The 20700-nt window shown below is 38.3% G+C and overlaps 1 protein-coding gene across 1 annotated transcript in view; it reads left to right on the top strand.

Moving 5' to 3' along the window:
- Positions 1-20700, top strand: part of LOC141440176 (cell adhesion molecule Dscam1-like) — a 267224-nt gene that overhangs the window by 17909 nt on the left and 228615 nt on the right. The window contains exons 2-3 of the mRNA XM_074104637.1: positions 169-226; positions 2909-2940. Of these exons, the coding sequence (XP_073960738.1) occupies positions 169-226; positions 2909-2940 (90 nt within the window). The remainder of the gene's footprint in view (positions 1-168; positions 227-2908; positions 2941-20700) is intronic.

Below are 20700 nucleotides of genomic sequence, written 5' to 3'. Positions count from 1 at the left end.
ATAAACTTATGTTAAACTTATCCATCTTCAAACCATCTTAACTGTCAAATAACATACCTAACTCTTCTTAGAACATATCTTACGAAAACTACTCGAAACACGACCACAAACGCTAAGCGTTCTTAATGTATACATATTACGCTATAAATAACGTATATTTGTTTTCAGGGGCTCTCCGTGTCTACAACATACGCCATTCACCCAGTGCAAACCAAGATACCAAAACGTAAGCAATTCCAACCATATTTATAACACCATAAGATTACATTTAAAGTGAATTTATTCTTGGTTACATTTGGCATGAAACCGTTTGATTTTCAACTCTGAAGTATTCGTTCTTGGTTACTTTTCGTTAAGCGCGGAATGTAGGTGAGTTTTTGGAGGGATTAAAGGAAATTGAGACTTATTCCTTTGTTTGTTGAGTTGGGTTTAGATTAATACGGAGTGCAGTGGTAATTTTAATATTATAATGAGAATGTGAAATGGAATAAAAGAATATGAGAGCAGATGAAACTGCAGATGAAAAGTTTTTATTTGTTTCCTTTTTCAAGAAAAACGTGGCTTTTGCCGCTTTTTTGTGAAGTTGAAAGAATGTGGTTACTTAACGAATTCGGCGCGTAGGACTCATCGCGTTGTGCTCATTTTCACCCAGTGTTTCAAACGCGTTTGAGAGTTCACAGATTTTGAGAACTTAGCTTAGCAGTGTGACCGCTACTTCTACAGTTTTCTGCAACCCATGGCCTAACTTAGTGACTTCTAGTGCTAGAAAGCCAAAAATTCGCATTAGTTATGTTACACGCTGACAGAGAGGTAAAATAAATAAAAGAGTTTTTTATAATTTCATTTTTAATACAAGCTTTTTTGCAGACTGTACTTTTTGTCAACTTTACTTGCATTGTATTGTCATCCAAACTACATTTGCATACCCAATTTCAAGTCTATATATGCAATGGCATACACCGTTGAAGAGTTCCGTCCTGCGGAGACGATCCTGGCCGGACTACCAGGATGTCACTACCAGATTATTGTATTGTAACGCAATTTACATAAGTATGCCAAATCCAAGTCAATCCGACTACTGGAAGTTGGTCGATTTAACTTGCAAGATTTGACTACAGACAGACGACAACGGGACAGGTGAAACTAAAAAAGCTTTTAATTTTTTTTTGCAAATATTGGGCTTTAAAGTACCTACTAATTTTTGCTAGAGGCCTCACCACCCACTCACACTCTAAACTGCTTACTTGCAAAATCTGAAAAAATAACGTGACGGTTGTAAGTATGCATAGACTATTTGCTGCATAGTACGGAACCCTATACTGTCCATGGTCCAACACGCACTTGCCCGGTTAAAAATGGTGTCGTATTTCCTTATGAAAATGGATGCGAACAGCAAACCAGAAAAATAAGCTCCCGGCAGCTCCTAGAACCAGCAGACATTAAGCCGATTGGAAAACCAACAAACTTAACTATGATAATAGGATTGCAACCATCGCCGTCTTCATTTCTACTATTAGTTTTTATTAGGGTTCCGTGCCCAAAGGATGTCAACGGAACACTATTTACTAAGACTCCGCTGTCTGTCTCTCTGTCTGTCTGTCCGTCCGTCTGTCGCAGGGCTCTATCTCTTGAGCCGTAATAGTTAGACACGTGAAATTTTCACAGATTATGTATTACCTACGATGTTGACATAATTTTAAGGTCTATGTACCCAGATGGCTGTCTGAAAGAGACCGCCTATTGTCTATCCTGAATGCTTGTGTAATAATATAGATTTTTTGTACTGATCTGTGGTGTGCAGTAACGAATATTTGTATTGTATTATATTGTACACTGTGGCCGCTATAACAACAAATACTAAAAACAGAATAAAATAAATATTTAAAGGGGCTCCCATACAACAAACGTATTTTTTGCCGTTTTTTGCTTGATATCAATAACGGCAACAGGTAGATGCTTGAAATATTCACAGAATATTTACTTATAGTTGTATACTGTAACCACTTTAAATTTAAATAAATAAAATATTTAAGGGGGCTCCCATACAACAAACTTGTTGTTTCGCCGTTTTTTGCTAATGTCTAATGTTTTATAGCTAGCAAACCTAGCTAGTCTAGCTTTTGCCCGCAGCTTCGCGCGCGTGGAACTGTACATTTTTTTCGGGATAAAAAGTAGCCCATGTCACTCTCTGGCTCATAAACTATCTTTATGCCAAAAACCACGTCGGTCCGTCGCTCCGTTTCAACGTGAAGGGCGGACAAACATACAAATACACACACTTTCGCATGTACAATATTAGTATGATTGGTCCGACTCGCACTTGCCGGTTTTTAGTTTCACCCGCCCGTCTTTGTGTCTGTAATTTAATTATATCTTGTAAAAGCCGTGGTGACGTAGTGGTTTGACCCATCTCCTCTCAAGCAGAGGATCGCGTGTTCCGCAAAAGCTTGTCATGTCTTTGATTATATTTGGTTAGGTTATTTCGAAGTAAGCAACAGCCATTTTGTAATAAAGTCAAAGTATTACGTCACAGCCCTATGCTACTGTGGCATTACAATAAAATGGCGTACCTACATATTCTTGACTTAGTTTGTAGGCACAGCCAACCAATTTGATCCCTGGGCCGCCATGGAACCTTAATAGTAAATAATTAATTTAAATTCTCTGTAACCGGCCAGCCGGCGAAATTACTGGCACTTGAGGTATCCCATCTTAGGCCTCTAGGTTGGCAACGCATCTGCAATACCCCTGGAGTTGCAGATGTTTATGGGCGGTGGTGATCTCTTACCATCAGGAGAATGACGTATATGTCATTACGACATGATTCTGTGGTGGCCTAGGAATCAAATTGGTTGACTGTACATACATACATACATACAAAAAATACTCAAATAATTCTTTGTTACAGATCGCTTCACCTTCGAAGACATTTTTGGAATGGTAAGTTATATAAATCTTAACGAAACACAAGCCATTGAAATGCAACCCATGCAAAAATAACTATCAAGTCCAAAGTCCGTCCCTGCACTCATAGCATTAGCATAAGAACTGCACGAATCCGGTTGAATCCAGTCTAAACTGGTTCGAACCAGCGCGGGCCAGATTCGGCGGTCGTAACCTAGCACGGTAATCAAGGGATTTGAGAAGCAAATGAAATGGATTTTTCATTAAGCTTTTTGATTTATTGCCGGAAACACTCCAGAGATTGCGTTTATTGATTTAAAAATATATATTTTACTGGCTTATCTCACCACGTTTGGTTTTACTAATATTACTAGGCGAGGATTTGAATGGAAAACGTGAGCATAATTTTATTCTTTGTTGCGGGGGTTTTCTTTGTGCAATGCGTTTACTGCTAGGTAAACATTGTTGAGACCCCACTGAAGCTGAAATCGATCAATCAGGTTTCAATTGTAGTGATGATTATCATGACCCTTCCCCCACCCCAGATTTTAGCCTAACTTCTTTAACTTAAGAGTTTTATACTCTTGTCGGTGGACTATCTTCCACTCATCCATCCTTTGAGCCATCCTCTTGACCTCTTGATACGACGTGACGCCGACTTTCTCCCATAACTGATCGATGTAGCTGTGCCTAGGTCAACCTCATCCTCTCTTCCCCTCTATGTTTCCAGAGTTGTCTTGAACTAGCCGTCGTGTCGTATCAAATGCCCGATCATTTTCCTACGTCTACGTATTCAGGATGTGTCTTCGTTCCTTAACGATTCTCAAGACCAAGACTTCCTCATTGTTCTTCCTTTCCATCCAACTTATGCCTTTCTGTGGCCATTAGGCACTTGTCCCACCGCCGACTATGAGCGAGAAACGAGTAGAACGAGTAACTAGAAACGAGTGGGTGAGCAGCGAGAAGCGAGTGTAGTTTTGTCGCTAGCCGTAAGCGAGTGTTCGAGTGCGACGGGCGATTACTCGCTCTACTCGACTCGCTCGTGCGGGGCGGCCGCCAAGCTGACATCGCTGAGCGAGTATCTATAGCTCAGCGAGTTTTATAGCTCTTGTCGCTGCGACAAAAGATGTAAGAGCGAGTTCTCGCCGACAGTGTAAACAGCCAGCGATCAACTATTAATATATGTGTCTCTTTTACTCACACAGGCTCTTATATCTTTTGTTCGTTTTTTGAGCGAGAAAATAGTCGATAGCCAATCCTTTCCTCGCTGGCGGTGAGACAACTGCCATAAGCGATCTAAAATCTCCATTAAAAACCACCACGCGGATGTAGACCGTGCAGAGCACGAAAGGCGGCCCCATCTGCACAAATGCGTCCAAATGACTGAAGCATGCACGAACGATCGAGATTTCAATTTAATTACGGGCGGAAGAGCCATTAGAGCTCGCAAGTGCTACCGCAACGATATTAAACGGACGGCGGCGTACGAGAGACGCGTGCCACAAAATTAAATGTGTGCTACATGCGGCATAATGATAAATAAATAAATATCACGGGACAATTCACACCAATTGACCTAGTCCCAAAGTAAGCTTAGCAAAGCTTGTGTTATGGGTACTAAGCAACGGTTAAATATAATTATATAGATCAGAGTTTCTCAAACTTATGGCTCCACGTTCACGTACCCCTGTTAAAGTTTCTAGACGACAGCGAACCCCTACTCCTACCCAAAAGAAAGTAATAAAACTGGCTGTTGGAGAAACTAAGTTTATTTTTATTTCAATCATCATGCCAACGAAAATACAAACTGAACAACAACAAATAACATACAAATAAGTAACAAATTTGGAGTTGAAATAAAAAATACAAAAAGACTCCAAAAACCAATCTTAATCATCTTGCCAGTCTTGCAGCCACCATCACCACGTAAACCTTGTCGCGAACCCCCTACCGTCGAATAGCGAACCCCTGGGGGTTCGCGTACCCCACTTTGAGAAACCCTGATATAGATAGATACATACTTAAATACATATTAAACACCCAAGACCCGAGAACAAACATTCGTATTTTTCATACAAATCCCATTTGATAGTTTGATTGTACTTATTATTTGTTATGTACCTAAGTAGAATTTGTAAGCAAACTATTAAATAAATATCTTTTATTATACTTAATTATTTATTTTTATTATTTATTAAGTAACTGGGCGACCGAGCTTTTCTTGGGCTAAAACTCGATAATAAGCGTTTTCCCAGAGATAAGACCAAGCTAGATCGATTTGCCATCCCCGAAAACCCCCACATACCAATTTTCATCGAAAACGTTGGAGCCGTAGGTATATACAAGAATTGCTCGTTTAAAGGTATTACATAGATAGATTAATGAGAATAAGAATATCATCATCCCAGCCTACATATGTCCCACTGCTGGGCACAGACCTCCTCTCAGAACAAGAGGGCTTGGGCCATAGTTCCCACGCGGGCCCAGTGCGGATTGGGAACTTCACACGCACCATTGAATTGCTTCGCAGGTTTGTGCAGGTTTCCTCACGATGTTTTCCTTCACCGCAAAGCTCGTGGTAAATTTCAAATGTAATTCCGCACATGAATTTCGAAAAACTCAGAGGTGCGAGCCGGGGTTTGAACCCACGACCCTCTGCTTGAGAGGCGATAGGTCAAACCACTAGGCCACCACGAATATGTAACTCGTTTAATACAATAATATTGGGGGTGCTGTCGTTATCCAATTGAGAAATACATACACTATATCTGTAACATGTACGGTCGGCCAAATAAGTGGTCTATCATTTTTAGGGTTCCGGAGCAAAAATGGCAAAAACGGAACCCTTATAGTTTCGTCCGTCCGCGGCTTTGCTCAGGGACTATCAATGCTAGAAAGCTGTAATTTTGCACGGATATATAATCGACAAAATGGTACAATAAAAAACTAAAAAAAAAATTTTTTTCTCATCCAACCCTTTAGTATTGGGTATCGTTGGATAGGTCTTTTAAAAGGATAGGATTTTTCGATGGTAGTTAGTATTATCAAACTTTCAAGGAAAACTATAACGGCTATGTTTGCTTGAGAATTATTAGTAGTTTTGTTCTTAAATAGCCGCCTAAGGTATAAAATATACCTAAACTTGGAAGATTCCGTATTAAATACGAAATCCTTAGAAAAATATTACTTAATTTTACATAATGGCTACGGAACCCTATTTTGGGCGTGTCCGACACGCTCTTGGCCGGTTTTTTATAGGGCTGGTGAAATTCTGTTTTTTGTACTTAGTTATTGTAATAGGTACACCGCACCGCTAAAAAACATCGCATATAGCAACAACCACCAAATACGTGGACAATAACAACTCGCACTCGTAAATTTCATCCTGACTAATTCGAACAGCGGGTTAGAGTAATCCTTGTTCTGGCTAATAGCTTTACATGTTGCAGTGACGGTTGCAGTATTTCATAAGCGGAGCGAGAAGCGATTTCAAACACCACGCTATCACTGGCGTGTTGTAAACATTTTTCTTAAGCAACCCAGAGACTGAAAGAAGCGTGATATTTTCCAATGTAATTCATTGGAGTTAGTCGTGCATTTGGGCAACCCGGTGAGAATAGAGTTATAAGTGTTATAACAGCACCGACATTACCTCGTCACTATACTTGAAAGGTTTAAGTAATTAACTAAATATAAACAAAACAACGTCAACTGGTGTCTTAAATATTGGAATTCCCCCATTAAACTATATAAACATTTACATTTCTGTATTGAAATAATTATATTAGTCTAGTTTGTATCCCTGCAGTTGAAGTGTGTTAATATACATTTAGTTAATAACCTACACCTTTTAAGTATACGAGTAGTAAATCATTAAATGGTCAAATTTCGCATTAGTCTTTTAAAGATGACTACTTAAGTGCAAAGAGCATAAATCAGTATCCCGTGACATTTGAAATGTGAGTGCTTATTTTATCCGCTGGTTACAAATCGCTCGCATCAAAACCTAACCTTATCTGACAGAACATGGCGCATAACTTGTACCAATTCGAAGCCCTCCTGTACACCAAACTACATCATGTGTCAGTTAGTTAACTGTAGCACCTTATATTGGGCCGTAGTTCCCACGCGGACCCAGTGCGGATTGGGAACTTCACACACACGATTGAATCTGTGCAGTTTTCCTCACGATGTTTTCCTTTACCGTAAAGCTCGTGGTAAATTTGAAATGTGGTTCCGCACATGAATTTCGAGAAACTCAGAGGTGCGAATTCAAATTCAAATCATTTATTCAGTAAATAGCCCATGGCCCAAGCCCTCTTGTTCTGAGAGGAGGCCTCACACATCACATCACATCGCAAGCGTTCCGCTAGAGGCGCTGTTTGTATTTCCATACAAATTGAGATTTTAAGGCGAACGTGATCGAGACGTATTTTGTAACCGAAAACTTAGATGTTAGACTAACGAAACAAAAAAAAACATTTAAATTTGTCACTGTAAAAAAACAGCCACTTCAATTTTCACAAGCAAAGGATTAGCAGTACAAGCGCTCTTCAACTATTTATTTGAAGCAGCTCCCCCCCCCCCCTAGACCGAGGAGAGAGCTAGAGAAAATACAGGATGAATGATACTAGTTTTTAATTAGTACATAATTAATTTTAAGTATACAATGTAAGGCTGTGGGGGTCAACCGTCATATTGCATGTAAATAAGTAGATAAATAAATAAGACTTTCAGTTTAATGATTAGCACCTTGTATATTTCATCATCATAATCATCATCCCAGCCTATATACGTCCCACTGCTGGGCACAGGCCTCCTCTCAGACAAGAGGGCTTGGGCCATAGTTCCACGCGGGCCCAGTATACCTAAAGCGGGCCTTGTATATTTAAAATAGTTAAATACAAAACCAGCTCCAGAACAGCGCATCTGGCAGCGTGCAGCACCTGCGCTGCAGATTTGGCCGCAAAGCCGATTGCATTTGCCTAAGCTGGCTGCAACCCGTTTACTCTGCTTATTTTACAATAGCGACATTGAATAAACAAAATTCGACTTTAGTATCATCATACTATCATCATCATCATCATCATCATCATCATCATACTTTTGCAACGTACGTTGCATGTTCGTTTTTAACCCCCGCCGCAAAAAGAGCGGTGTTATATGTTTGAATGCGGTTTTTTTTATGAAATCAGGATTTCTAGCGATGGTTTTTAGACATGTTTCATCAAAATAGATTTAGCCGTTTTTGAGATACTGAACTTTGAAGTGACAAAGTCGTGGGTTTTCTAGTTTTTTGTTGGTTAGGTTATTAATTCATGCATGTTAGTAGTGTGTAGTACGTATATTTAATAGTCTGTAGTATATTTTTATAGCTGTCAGAGGGTCACCGACGGTGCTGGCTGAAAATCAGCGCCTGGGGCGTTCTCAACGTCTCAGCATTATGCTGAGCCAGTGTCCGATTCACAAGCGCAATGACACATACCTTACTACCTACCTTTACTATCCTACTTAATAATATTTTTGTGTCTTGTGTAGTGTTGTCTATTGCTGTGTTGTGAATAAATGTATTTCTTTCTTTCTTTCTTTCTGGTCGGTTTATGGTCGGCACTCGAGGATTTTTTCCCTCAACGATTATTTGTTCTCCGATCGATGTAACCTGCTCATTGTCATCTCACTTGCATTATATTCTTCAAGCTATGTCGGTGACTAGTTATTCGGCGAATTTCCGTATTCCAGATAATTATACCTACTATATGTCAGACCATTTTAGGGAGAACGTAAACAAACGGATTTTACAATATAACTCTTGCACATAAACTATGTAACTTGTGTACATACCCAGGATAGAGATAGGTACGCCTTGACGCTATGTCGTACAAAAAGACAAGTAGACAAAAAGACAGGTAGAACTGGTTTTAAGGGTAGGAAGAAAAAGAAGCAGAAAGCTAGAACAAAATATTGGATCCTGCTGGTCTTGAACCAAGCTAAAAGTTTAAACTTATACTATACCCCATGTCAGATCATTTCAGAAAATATGTAAACTAACCAATTTTTGATAAATTCTAGCAAAACCGTCCACTCCAAAATGTATCCGTAAAATATATGCCTTATTTTATTACATCTTGCGACAATATTCATTTTGTGTTACGAATTTTACGTATACTTTGAAATATTTAATTTTTAAATTGATGTTATTCCACGAATCAAAAACAATATAGTTATAATTTCTGCGGTCGCAGTGAGCTTGTATAAAATGTTCATTTCCGTAATTGATTAATGAATCGGATTATAAGTGATAAATTGATTCTATAGCATAATAACCATTAAATTCCAATCAAAGAGAACATTTCTGTACGCATTCTTTTGAATACATTAATTTACTTTATAATATGTTTTTACGAAAAAAACTTATAATTTGTGACATTTATTTACAATAACAAATCAGCTTATATCCACCCGCAGCTGAGCTATGGGATTTTCATTTTCATGTCACTTTGCCCGGTCTTGTGCTAGTCTCATCCACAGTTTACCAACCGATTGACAGATCTCATCCGGTCAACGGGTCCGCCCACCGTTTCACATTCATTTAAGTTATGAATAAACATATATAAAGAAATACACACAAGAGCAAGTACAAAAAAATACAGGCACTAAATAAGGACCAAAATATGCCTTCGGGATCGGATGGTACATTCGCATGTAAAATCCCAAAATCTCAACCGTACATTTAGACTATTTTGTGAATATACCGGGTGTGGCCTGTAATATGAGCAAATAATTAAAACGTAGATCACACCCTTCAAACTGAACAACATTAGTTCAGCGACTTTTAACAATAATTAGTTTTTAATTTTTATTACACTTTTAGGTTTATTCGAAGAAGCAATGTAAAGCAAAATGCTTGATGTTTGTAGCGTGACAGGCGACATTGATAGCAGTATTTAATTTGTGTATGAAAAAAATAAAATTCAAAGACTCCATTATGTATAAAAGTCGCTGAACTAATGTTGTTCAGTTTGACGAGGACGATCTATGTTTTAATTTTTTGCTCATATTACAGGCCACACCCGGTATAGAATCGTCCTGGGAATTGAATTTAGTACCTAGACATCTAGGAATTCCAACCTTTTCAGCTGCCAGATTTCACTATTCATATCTAATATCATCTTTCATCATCAAATATTCAGATCATTTCCATTCAAATTTAGATTTTCAAAAAGTATTCTTATTAAAACGGGTCTCAAAACTGTGACTAAAAAGAGATTTATTTGTGTATAGACCTCAAAATAATAGTTGGAATATTTAGACAAGATTTTTTTAAACCATTTTTTCTTTTTTCCCATTCCATTTTAGTTACAGTTTCGAACTTTACCTTTTTATCAAAAATAAAAACAAACAAGTATACACACAGTTATAAAATTTGACACACAACATAATTAAAGCTGTGCCATTCTGTTACATTACATACATAATGGTCAAATTGATAACTTTCCTTTTTTGAAGTCGATTAAAAACCGTGTGCAAATCGGTCCGTTGGAGAGTTAAGATTCCTTTATTTTGTCTTGGAGGCTGAAAACGTCTCCCGTAAGCTAGGATCTAGCGGCTGTCGCCCTTTGTCCAGGGGATCGAAAAACCTGCTGGATTACTCGAAGTTAGTAACGTCACGACATCTAGTAGGAGTGACAAGAACTAAGAACTCAATAAACTGAACCATAGAACTAGTAATTGTGGGTAGGTTAATGAATGAGAATGTAAAAAACCCTGGTGGCGTAGTGATTCGACCTAGTCTCTCAAGCAGAGTTCAAATCTCGAAGCCCTGAGTTTTTTGAAATTTATTTATGTGTGAAATTCTATTCGAAATTTACCACGAGCTTTACGGTGAAATAAACAATGTGAGAAAATCTGCACAACCTGCGAAGCAATTCAATGGTGCATGTGAAGTTCCCAATCTGCACTGGACCCGCGTGGGAACTATGTATATATTTAACGGAAATGAAGAAGACCACTATGTAATTTTTGGGGATTTCAATTTCTTAGAGAGCCAAGCCGCGGGTAGAGGTTAGTGAAGAAATATAGCGCTCTCCCTCACCCCTGGTGCTATGACGTAGGTGCTCAGTAGCTCTTATTACAAGATCGGACAGCTCACTTCATAAATATTCAAGCATCCAAACTACACAAGGATTCGTTCCTCTTGCACCTTTCATTAATATTATATGCTATATAATGATATATATTATATGTTATATTATAATATGCTAAACAGGGTTCTTCTGACCAATAAATGGATCGTTTTTTGAGGCTTCAAATAAATGTAACTCATCATCATCATCCCAGCCTATATACGTCCCACTGCTGGGCACAGGCCTCCTCTCAGAACAAGAGGGCTTGGGCGATAGTTCCAACGCGGGCCCAGTGCGGATTAGGAACTTCACACGCACCATTGAATTGCTTCGCAGGTTTGTGCAGGTTTCCTCGCGATGTTTTCCTTCACCGCAAAGCTCGTGGTAAATTTTAAATGTAATTCCGCACATGAATTTCGAAAAACTCAGAGGTGCAAGCCGGGGTTTGAACCCACGACCCTCTGCTTGAGAGGCGATAGGTCAAACCACTAGGCCACCACGGTTTGTAAATGTAACTATTTAAGTCTATTTTAATGCAAGGTTCGTATCTACTTTCATAACTTAGCTTCTTTTGTTTTGTAATATTTTCAAATAAATTGAATTCAGCTATTGGTCCTCAAAGTTTAATAGTTAAATCATATTATCATTGCGATGTTATCGCAGTCTTTTGGTACAAGGACAAAATTTCCCTAGTACGGGGGGCCTTCAATAATTTGACATTTTATTGACATCTCTTTGAAGTAAACAGTCATCAATGTAGGTATACAGTATCCCCACACGCGTATGTACATTTTGCTAAGAAGCAGGCTCTTCTAGCACTGGATATTCATAGATACCAACCAATTTAAGAACCCTCGATGCACGAGTCCGACTCGCACTTGGCTGGTTTTCATTATTTACGTCAAATCAAATGGTAATACTAACGGAAAAGTTAAATATTAAAAGGAAAACAATGATCGGAAACCCAAACAGATTTAACGACCCAGAATATTAAATGCGCATGTTATGGGTTATTTTTGAATGATAAAAAGGTGGTTCTTAAAGGTGACCCGGAAATAAACTAAAGTATAGTTTTACAAACTAAAAAACGCGCTTTAACGGTAACTGTCTAATGGAAACTACTTTTAGTCAAAATACTTGACTACTACAAGCCCAAATATGGCTATACGGTACGTTGCGTTGCATGTGTTATGGCAACGTTGTTCTGTTTTGTTATTCCAGTGCCTAACTTCCGGTTCCAAGAACAGACCAGCAATATTTTTGATATAGCCTTTTCACGTTTTTTATTAAAACACGGCTTTAAAAGGTACTATTTCATATCCCTTTTATTCTGGCTACTGTTCCACATAAAAGAATAATATTATGCTATTTGACAACTCTGTGATAAATGTGAAATTTTGTGATTGAGTGTGTGCGCTGAAACGGCTAGACGGGTTTGGATGAAATTTGGCAAAAAGTTAGTTTGTAACTTGGATTAAAACATTCTCACAACATTTAAACTTTTTATCTCAATATTCCCACGGGATAGAGATAAAATCTCCAAGGAACAACCGCTGAGCTTAGAGTCATGAAATTTGGTATGTAAGTAAGTAGCTGGACGTCTGGAAAAACACATAGGCTACTTTTTATCCCGATGTTCCTACGGGATAGGGATAAAATCTCTAAATAACAACCGCTAGGCATAGAGTCATGAAATTTGGTATGTAGGTAGCTGGACGTCTGGAATAACACATAGGCTACTTTTTATCCCAATGTTTCCACGGGATAGGGATAAAATCGCTAAATAACAACCGCTGGGCTTTGAGTTATGAAATTTGGTATGTAGGTAGCTGGACGTCTGGAATAACACATAGGCTACTTTTTATTCCGATATTTCTACGGGATAGGGATAAAATCTCGAACTAATAACCGCTGGGCTTAGAGGCATGAAATTGGGTACCTATGTAGATAGCTGGACATCTGGAATAATACATAGGCTACTTTTTATCCCGATATTCCCACGGGATAGGGATGAAATCTCGAAATAACAACCGCTGTGTTTAGAGTCATGAAATTTGGCATGAGTGTTTTAATTCAGAGTCAATGAAAGCCACGATGTAATTTTAGGGAATTCCTACATGAATTTAACAAAATCCTGGAATTTAAATTCAACTGCTGTATCTAATGATTTACGCGTGCGAAGCCGCGGGTAAACGCTAGTATTATTATAAAAATCACGATGTATAGACAATGTTTAGCGAAGAGAAAAATTAATTCGGTTGGAAATTGGATTTATAGCGATTTTTTGAAAAATCTATATTGTCTTTTTCTAAAACGCTTTTCTCTATGTAGCAATTATGGCGCTACTTGCGTGTGACGTCTTTCTCTGTCTAATCTTGAATTTCAAACCTTTATAACTCTGTTATATTTAAAGATAGCTTAAAAATTGATAACATGCATTGTCAAGCTTTAATTTATAAAATGAATAAAAAATAGTGAAATAACGTATCTATTCATGACTGCATCTGGCTTAAGAGCCCAAGTGGAGCGTAGCGCAGCTGTCAAGCTGCGTTGCATACATAATGCGGTTTGTGAGTGTGTGAGCATAAACAGACGACTCCGGGTCGTATTTACTCCAAGTTGCACTTAGAGTCTGTTATAAACCTGGCAATATACTGCATTTAATAGAATTAGATTAGGAGGATTATTACAACATTTAGGGGCTGTTCACCATCCATTGATTAGTGTTAACTGGCGGTTAGGTGTGATGCCGTCTCTATTTATTTTGTTCGAATAGACGGAGACGGCATCACATTTAACCGTCGGTTAACGCTAGTCAATGGATGGTGAAACAGCCCTTATAGTAAGTAATCTTCTATATTATAAACGCGAGAGTTTGTGGGCCAATCAACTATTTTACCGACACTTTGGGCGTCTCCTGCGTTACCAAAATTGTCTCTGGCGTTACCAAAAAATCGTACCAGGTTGAACTTACGTAGGATGGCATGTATTCATGTACACCATCTATTAAATTACAGAAAAAACATTTTTACTTTAAAAAATCTGCAATTGTTTGAAAAATGTCGCGGACAGATTTAGTGTGGGTATAAAAGTTGATTGGCCCTTGTATGGATGGATGGATGTTTGTAACTCTTTCACGCCTAAACCACTGAACGGATTTGCATGAAATTTGGCATATATACTTTGGATTAACATGTAATAATTAATAGGCTACTTTTAATCCCGAAATAATGCATAGTTTCTGTGGGATCAAAAAAGTTTTAAACTGCATACTAATTCTGCGCGAGTTAAGTCGCGGTTGCTAGTTAGTAAAGCTAGTTTGTTATAAATAGAAAATAGTCAAATACCGTTATTGAATGAAGATAATTTTTGACTTTAATGCTTAATGCGATCCTCGCAGGTTCGCATAACATCAAATCCGCAATCAACCTCAATTTTCAAAACACACTGCATTAATCTCTTAAAGTTCATTAGTAGATTGGGCTCATATAAATATTTAGTAGTACTCTACTACATTGCGGCCTCCTGAATTATTTATTGAGACTTGGTAGGTGAGCCTGACCTGTATCTGGCAATGGAATACGGAGCAGGGGAAATGATATAACATCCTGGGAAAATGGAGCAACCAGTACGTTAATTTAGCAGAGTCTCAGGTCAGGTGTAACATATGTGACAGGGATGAGGAAAAAGGGGTTATTGACGCTTATTTCAGTTGATATGTGGCGTTGCTGTTTCGATTTCAATATACAGAGTGGCTCATTTAGATGGTAATCCATCATTTTACCGAAAATTGTTTCATCTATTATCCCTTCGCATGACACTATTCGCAGAATCAATTATAGAACTTCGTTTCATCGCTCATACAATTGCTCGAATTACCTTTTACACAAGAATCAACTCATCAAATTTTACTTCATCATTTTATTTGTATATCGACATAGTCGTTCATCGAATCGTCTTTACTATAATTTTGGTTCATCGTAAGTTTTAGTTCCTAAAATTCTTAAAACACAGAAAATCGTTTTACCAGTGTATACTTGATAATACGTTTCTATGGTAATACAAATCATCGAAACACTAATTTTATATTAGATGGTATAATATCTTGCATGCCAAATGCAAAAAAAAAAACATTTGATTTGTGCGAGCAAGACGGTTCGGAGCAGCTGCGACTCGGATAGGTTAGGTTCAGAAGGCTAAGGCGGGAGCAAAGCCCCCCCCCTCCTTAGCCTTCGATGTTAGGTATTTTTTATAGCAGCTCGGATAATATTGCTTCACAAAATGATCTTTGCTGTTGGATTCTTCAATAGAGGGTAATTGTGTATTAACTTACGACTGACCGCAATATATTTTCTAAACGTGCTGCAATAATAACAAATGCATCGTTCGATTTCGATTCCCGAACTGAATAGAAGTTTTTTTTTAAATGTATGAATGCAGTTTTTCTTGTTACTAAAATCGATGACATGGTGACATAAGAACAGATCCTCGTATGCCTTGTAGTGTCAGACTTTCCCATACTGACCAATCTAAATAGGCCACCCTGTAATTAAAGTTATGTTTACTACGTGTAAGGCCTAGTTTACACCGCGAGCGTAGCGGACTCATTAATGACTTGGTTTATAACTTACATTGCCCTTAGGCACTTGTCTCACCGCCAGCGAGGAAACGATTGGCTATCTACTATTTTCTCGCTCAAGAAACGAACAAAAGATATAAGATCCTGTGTGAGTAAAAGAGACATATATTAATAGTTGATCGCTGGCTGTTCACACTGTCGGCGAGAACTCGCTCTTACATCTTTTGTCGCAGCGACAAGAGCTATAAAACTCGCTGAGCTATAGATACTCGCTCAGCGATGTCAGCTTGGCGGCCGCCCCGCACGAGCGAGTCGAGTGGAGCGAGTAATCGCCCGTCGCACGCGAACACTCGCTTACAGCCGAGCGACAAAACTACACTCGCTTCTCGCTGCTCGCCCACTCGTTTCTAGTTACTCGCTCTACTCGCTTAAGTGCTCGCGACAAGTGCCTATGTTTAACAAACATCCAAGCTTTCGGAGACAGCACGGTCATGAGTACAGATATTCAACGGTAGCGCAGCGCGCGGTTGATTATGATTGGTCGATCCCTCCGTGCGACGTCACATCAGACCGGTTGACCTGCCGTAGCGCACTCGGACGGAGCCGGATGGGCAAGATGCGGTCTGCGCTAGAGACTGACGCTTAGGTAGGCGTCCACTGATCGCATCGTACGCTTCGGACGTATCGATTTGTTGCTTTGTATAGAAATGTGCGATGCGTACGATACGGCGGACTGGACGCACTTATATGAGTATACAAAGAATACTATGATCCGTTGCGTGCGATTCGTCGATGCGTACGATACCGACAAGTGGACGCTTACCTTTAGGACTTCGGAACTGTCCACGTTACCTTGCACCTACTGATAGTGTTTGCTGATTAAAAGTGTTGATTTGATTAACTTTGTCGTCTTGCTCAATCTCCGAATATCGTAAGCTATCCCTGACTGTATCTGTACTACCCTCCTACCCCCGTTTCTCCGACAAAATATTCATCCATACAAACTTTCGCGTTTATTAAATAAAAAATAAATAAACATAAGTAAATTCTGCCTGTTTGCTTGTTTTTTTTTTTGTTACCTCATCGGTTCGGAATACAGATAGCTCGAGTCCTCGGGAAGGACATAAGGATAGTTTTTATCCCGGAAAATTGCATTATTCCCGCGGGATAGCGATGAGCGAATACCTACTACCCAGACGGAGTCGCAGACAACGGGGTAGTATCTCATATGTTGAAAACCATTCACCCGTTTAGGCTAGAGAGAGAATAAAAGAAATATACTTACATACATAAATACATACGCTTGAACGAGACATTCATGGTCGGTCGGTCGAGACACGAGATATGGTCGGACCTACTTTGGACAGATAAATCAATACTCAAGAAACTTACCCACCATGTTTAAAGCAGATAACGAAACCGCAAATCACTTCACCTAACTTACCAAAAATAACCATGCAATTAACGAAGATATTTCCAACATGCTCTCGTCAAACATCGCCATGTTTGTCGAAGCCAAATAACTTGTAACGCAAATATTTGTACAAATACCTGCTCGTAATATGCCCGCGGCGTTGTTGTGTTAAGGTCGCAGCGTTGGATACAAATGGTTGATTGGTTGCCGCAAACAATGCGGCACCTGAGATTCGCACTAATGGATACGGTGGATTAACACCATTGTTTATTTCTATCCGCTGTGCCAACAAGCGGAAGATAAGTGAGTACCTATTGCCGGGAAACCCTTCACGATGGGTCTTACAATTTGAAGACGTTAGATGTTTGTACCGCTAAACGTAAAAGGGTATTATTTGAAAGGAAGGAAACTATTTACGATGAAATATGTCAAAAATATAATAATATGTTTATTAATAATGCTACTAGAAAAAAAAAATATACATTAACTTGTAGTTAACAACATCAGGTACATAACTTAATGTTGAAGTAAACTTATAGCTAGCCGAAAGGGCTGGCAACTCAGCAATGCTGAGGTACTGAACCACAGCGCTAAATGTAGGAGTGAAAGATCTTTGTTCAGCAGTGGTGGATGATGACTACAGAAACTTAATGGTGCTGTTTTTTTTCTGTCCTTGCGTATTGTGAATCAAATAACTAACTTCGTTCATTGCTTGTTCGTTACTTGTAGGTTAAGTTCTAGCACAGAATAAGTAATAGTATAAGTGGTAGTGGTTCTAGGTAGAATCTGGCCACAATTAACGATAATAGTTAACTCGTCGGTAATGAAAATAACTTGTTATATTATGTTATGTTGTTGCGTTAGTGGTATACTTTAAAAGTATTGGTACTATGGGCTATGAAAAATTATTACATGTTGTAACAATTTATTTATTTGCCAAAGACCGTGCGGAGTGGCGATCACTCCACCGACAAGTAAAATGAGTATCACAAAATTTGTAGCAATTATATGTATATCAAGTTATTATTACTTATGCAAATCAACATACAACCTGAACGTACTTATCGAACAAAATGTTTTGGTATAGCGGTATCTTTTGGACAGATAACAAGAACTTAATTAACGACAGTCTACTGAAAGTTAACGATACCCATTGCGTCCGTCAATAACTTTTAGGTTAAAAATCGTTATCGATTAACGATTTAACGGTTATTTGTCAAGCTTTGGCAATTGCCGGTTAAAAACAGACAACGCTGGCATCAAACTCGTAAGCATCAACGGAGTCTCAACTTTCCCCCCCCCCTTGGACGTTCTTTGATGTTGTCCCGAGTTACGAAGAAACATATTTCTCCCGATGTCAACATTATTCTTTCTTGCCGAATATTTTATTATTTCATGCCTCATTCAAATCGCTTTGTTCTGACGGTGATTCAATGGACGAATCAGTTTTATAGACTTTTAGTATTGTTTTTATCCGTCTGCGCGACGCAAACGAGGGTAGGGGAGACCGGGGACAAAAGTAGTATTTGGCATTTGTGCTCCGGTTACTTGCTATCAATTATGTATTTGCTCAAATGAATATAGCTATATGAAACATTTCTTTACACTAATGAGATATGCGTACATTTTTATTAGAGTTCGATTTTTAGGGTTCCGGAGCCAAAATGGCAAAAACGGAACCCTTATAGTTTCGTCAAGTCCGTCTGTCTGTCTGTCTGTCCGTCCGTCCGTATGTCACAGGCATTTTACTCGAAAACTACAAGATGTACATCAATGAAATTTGGAGTACTGTCTTGTCAAAGTCGCTATTTATTTTTAAACGTAACAGAAATTGAAAAAAAAATTTAACTCGCATCAACGTGTGGCACATAGTTCGACAGATCTTTTGAAAAGATAGTAAGGTTTCTCAAAAACTTTTTTGATTAAGTGAAGATTTCCGGAAATAATCGCTCCCAAAGTAGCAAAAATGGTGTGCCCCCCCTCTATCTTTTAAACCGTTTGTCCAAAAAATATGCACAAAATATGAAAAGGTAACGCTTAATAAATACTTTCAACGATAATTAGTTTCAACATGATCGGATATACCGTTTTTGAGTTATTGCCGAAAAACTGCGCTTGTCAACAAAAGGACGTAAGTGCCGTGAAGATACGCTCTTTTTTTAATAGATATTAAGACTGTAGTAAGTGTTTTAATTGTGTTATAACGCACAAAATATTACTTGATTTTTTCGTAATGGCTACGGAACCCTATCATGGGCGTGTCCGACACGCTCTTGGCCGGTTATTTATAGTTATAAGGCTTTGAAAATAATTGACGATTGTTTCTTTTATTCTCTAGGGATAGGACGAAACTAACATGCTTAGAATCAAAAGTAAAACCCATGAAACACCACTTCACTGAAGTGATCTGCATAACCTATGATCTCTTCTTTCTGTTTCATGTAAGTTTAGGTAGGTACTTTAATGTTTGGAATTTACGGTGTCTATCTCCACGCGTTCCTGAAAAAAGGAACATTAACAAACGGACAACAAAGTAATCCTTTAAGGGTTCCGTTTTTAGGGCCAAAATGGGCGAACCCTTATAAAATTAAATAATTAAATGATTGATCGATTGAACTAGCCGACAAATAGTAAATAAAATGCGCCGCAAGAAACTTGGCAGAAAGTCATTTTTCACATAAAATAATTACAAATAAAATACTTAAAAACTACAGTACTATAAATGAAATAAAAGAAAATACAAAAATAATAATAATAATAATACAGGATGAGGGGTCCCTTAGTTACACAACTAAACTCTAACTATAATCTACGTTCAGTGAAGTGTAGAAGCTTCCACCGTCATAAATTAAAAAAAAAAAATTATAATAATAATAATTTAATTCTGAAATTTCCATTTCAGGTCAAGTAACCATTAAACTTTTGGATTCGAAGGCAAGCTCACGTCTGCCGCCCCCAAAGTTAGCTCACACGAACTCATGTCATGCTCTGAAAGCAGAGCGGTACCGATGCATGGTATTGCTTCCGTTCCCTAAGCTCTATGGGATCGTCTTGGGAGCTTCGACGTCGCGGGCCTGTGACTAGAAATTAAACTAAAATATACACGTTTAAAATCCATAAGCTTAACAATATACAGCCTTAATATAGCAAGGGATGTAAAAGTCCCTGAGTTAATAATAAATTACTATTAGCAAGGGGATGTAGAAAGTCCCTGAGTTAACAATAAATAAAATTCCTAATCTAAATAAGTCAGATGAATATAGTCTCTGAATGTCAAAGTAAACTAATTTAATTAACCAAATTATACAATCTTCAGAGGTGTAAAAAGCCTCCAATGTCAAAACTTAAAAATAATATTAAAAAAAGAAATGGAGATGTATAAGGTCTCCAAATGTCAAACCAATAAATATTTTAATTAAATTCTGCAAACGTGGACAACGGCAACAGAACCAGAAACTAGACACGAAATTGCGCCGGGACACTGCCAAGTCAACACTTCACAACACTTATTTATACACCGACAAAACACACACACATACACAAACACGAATACATCACATCACACATCAACATCCTAATTTCATCGGCTTTCAGTTTAGCGCCATGTCGCATCATCACATAAGTACTCCTCAACTTATAGTAAGCTTCTTCAGAAGTGCACTCTTTATGTATTCTTTAAA

The sequence above is a fragment of the Choristoneura fumiferana genome, chromosome 22 (assembly GCF_025370935.1).
Source record: "Choristoneura fumiferana chromosome 22, NRCan_CFum_1, whole genome shotgun sequence".
Taxonomy (NCBI): Eukaryota; Metazoa; Arthropoda; class Insecta; order Lepidoptera; family Tortricidae; genus Choristoneura; species Choristoneura fumiferana.
Note: the sequence above shows the minus strand (reverse complement) of the source record. Positions and strands in the feature narration are given on the sequence as shown.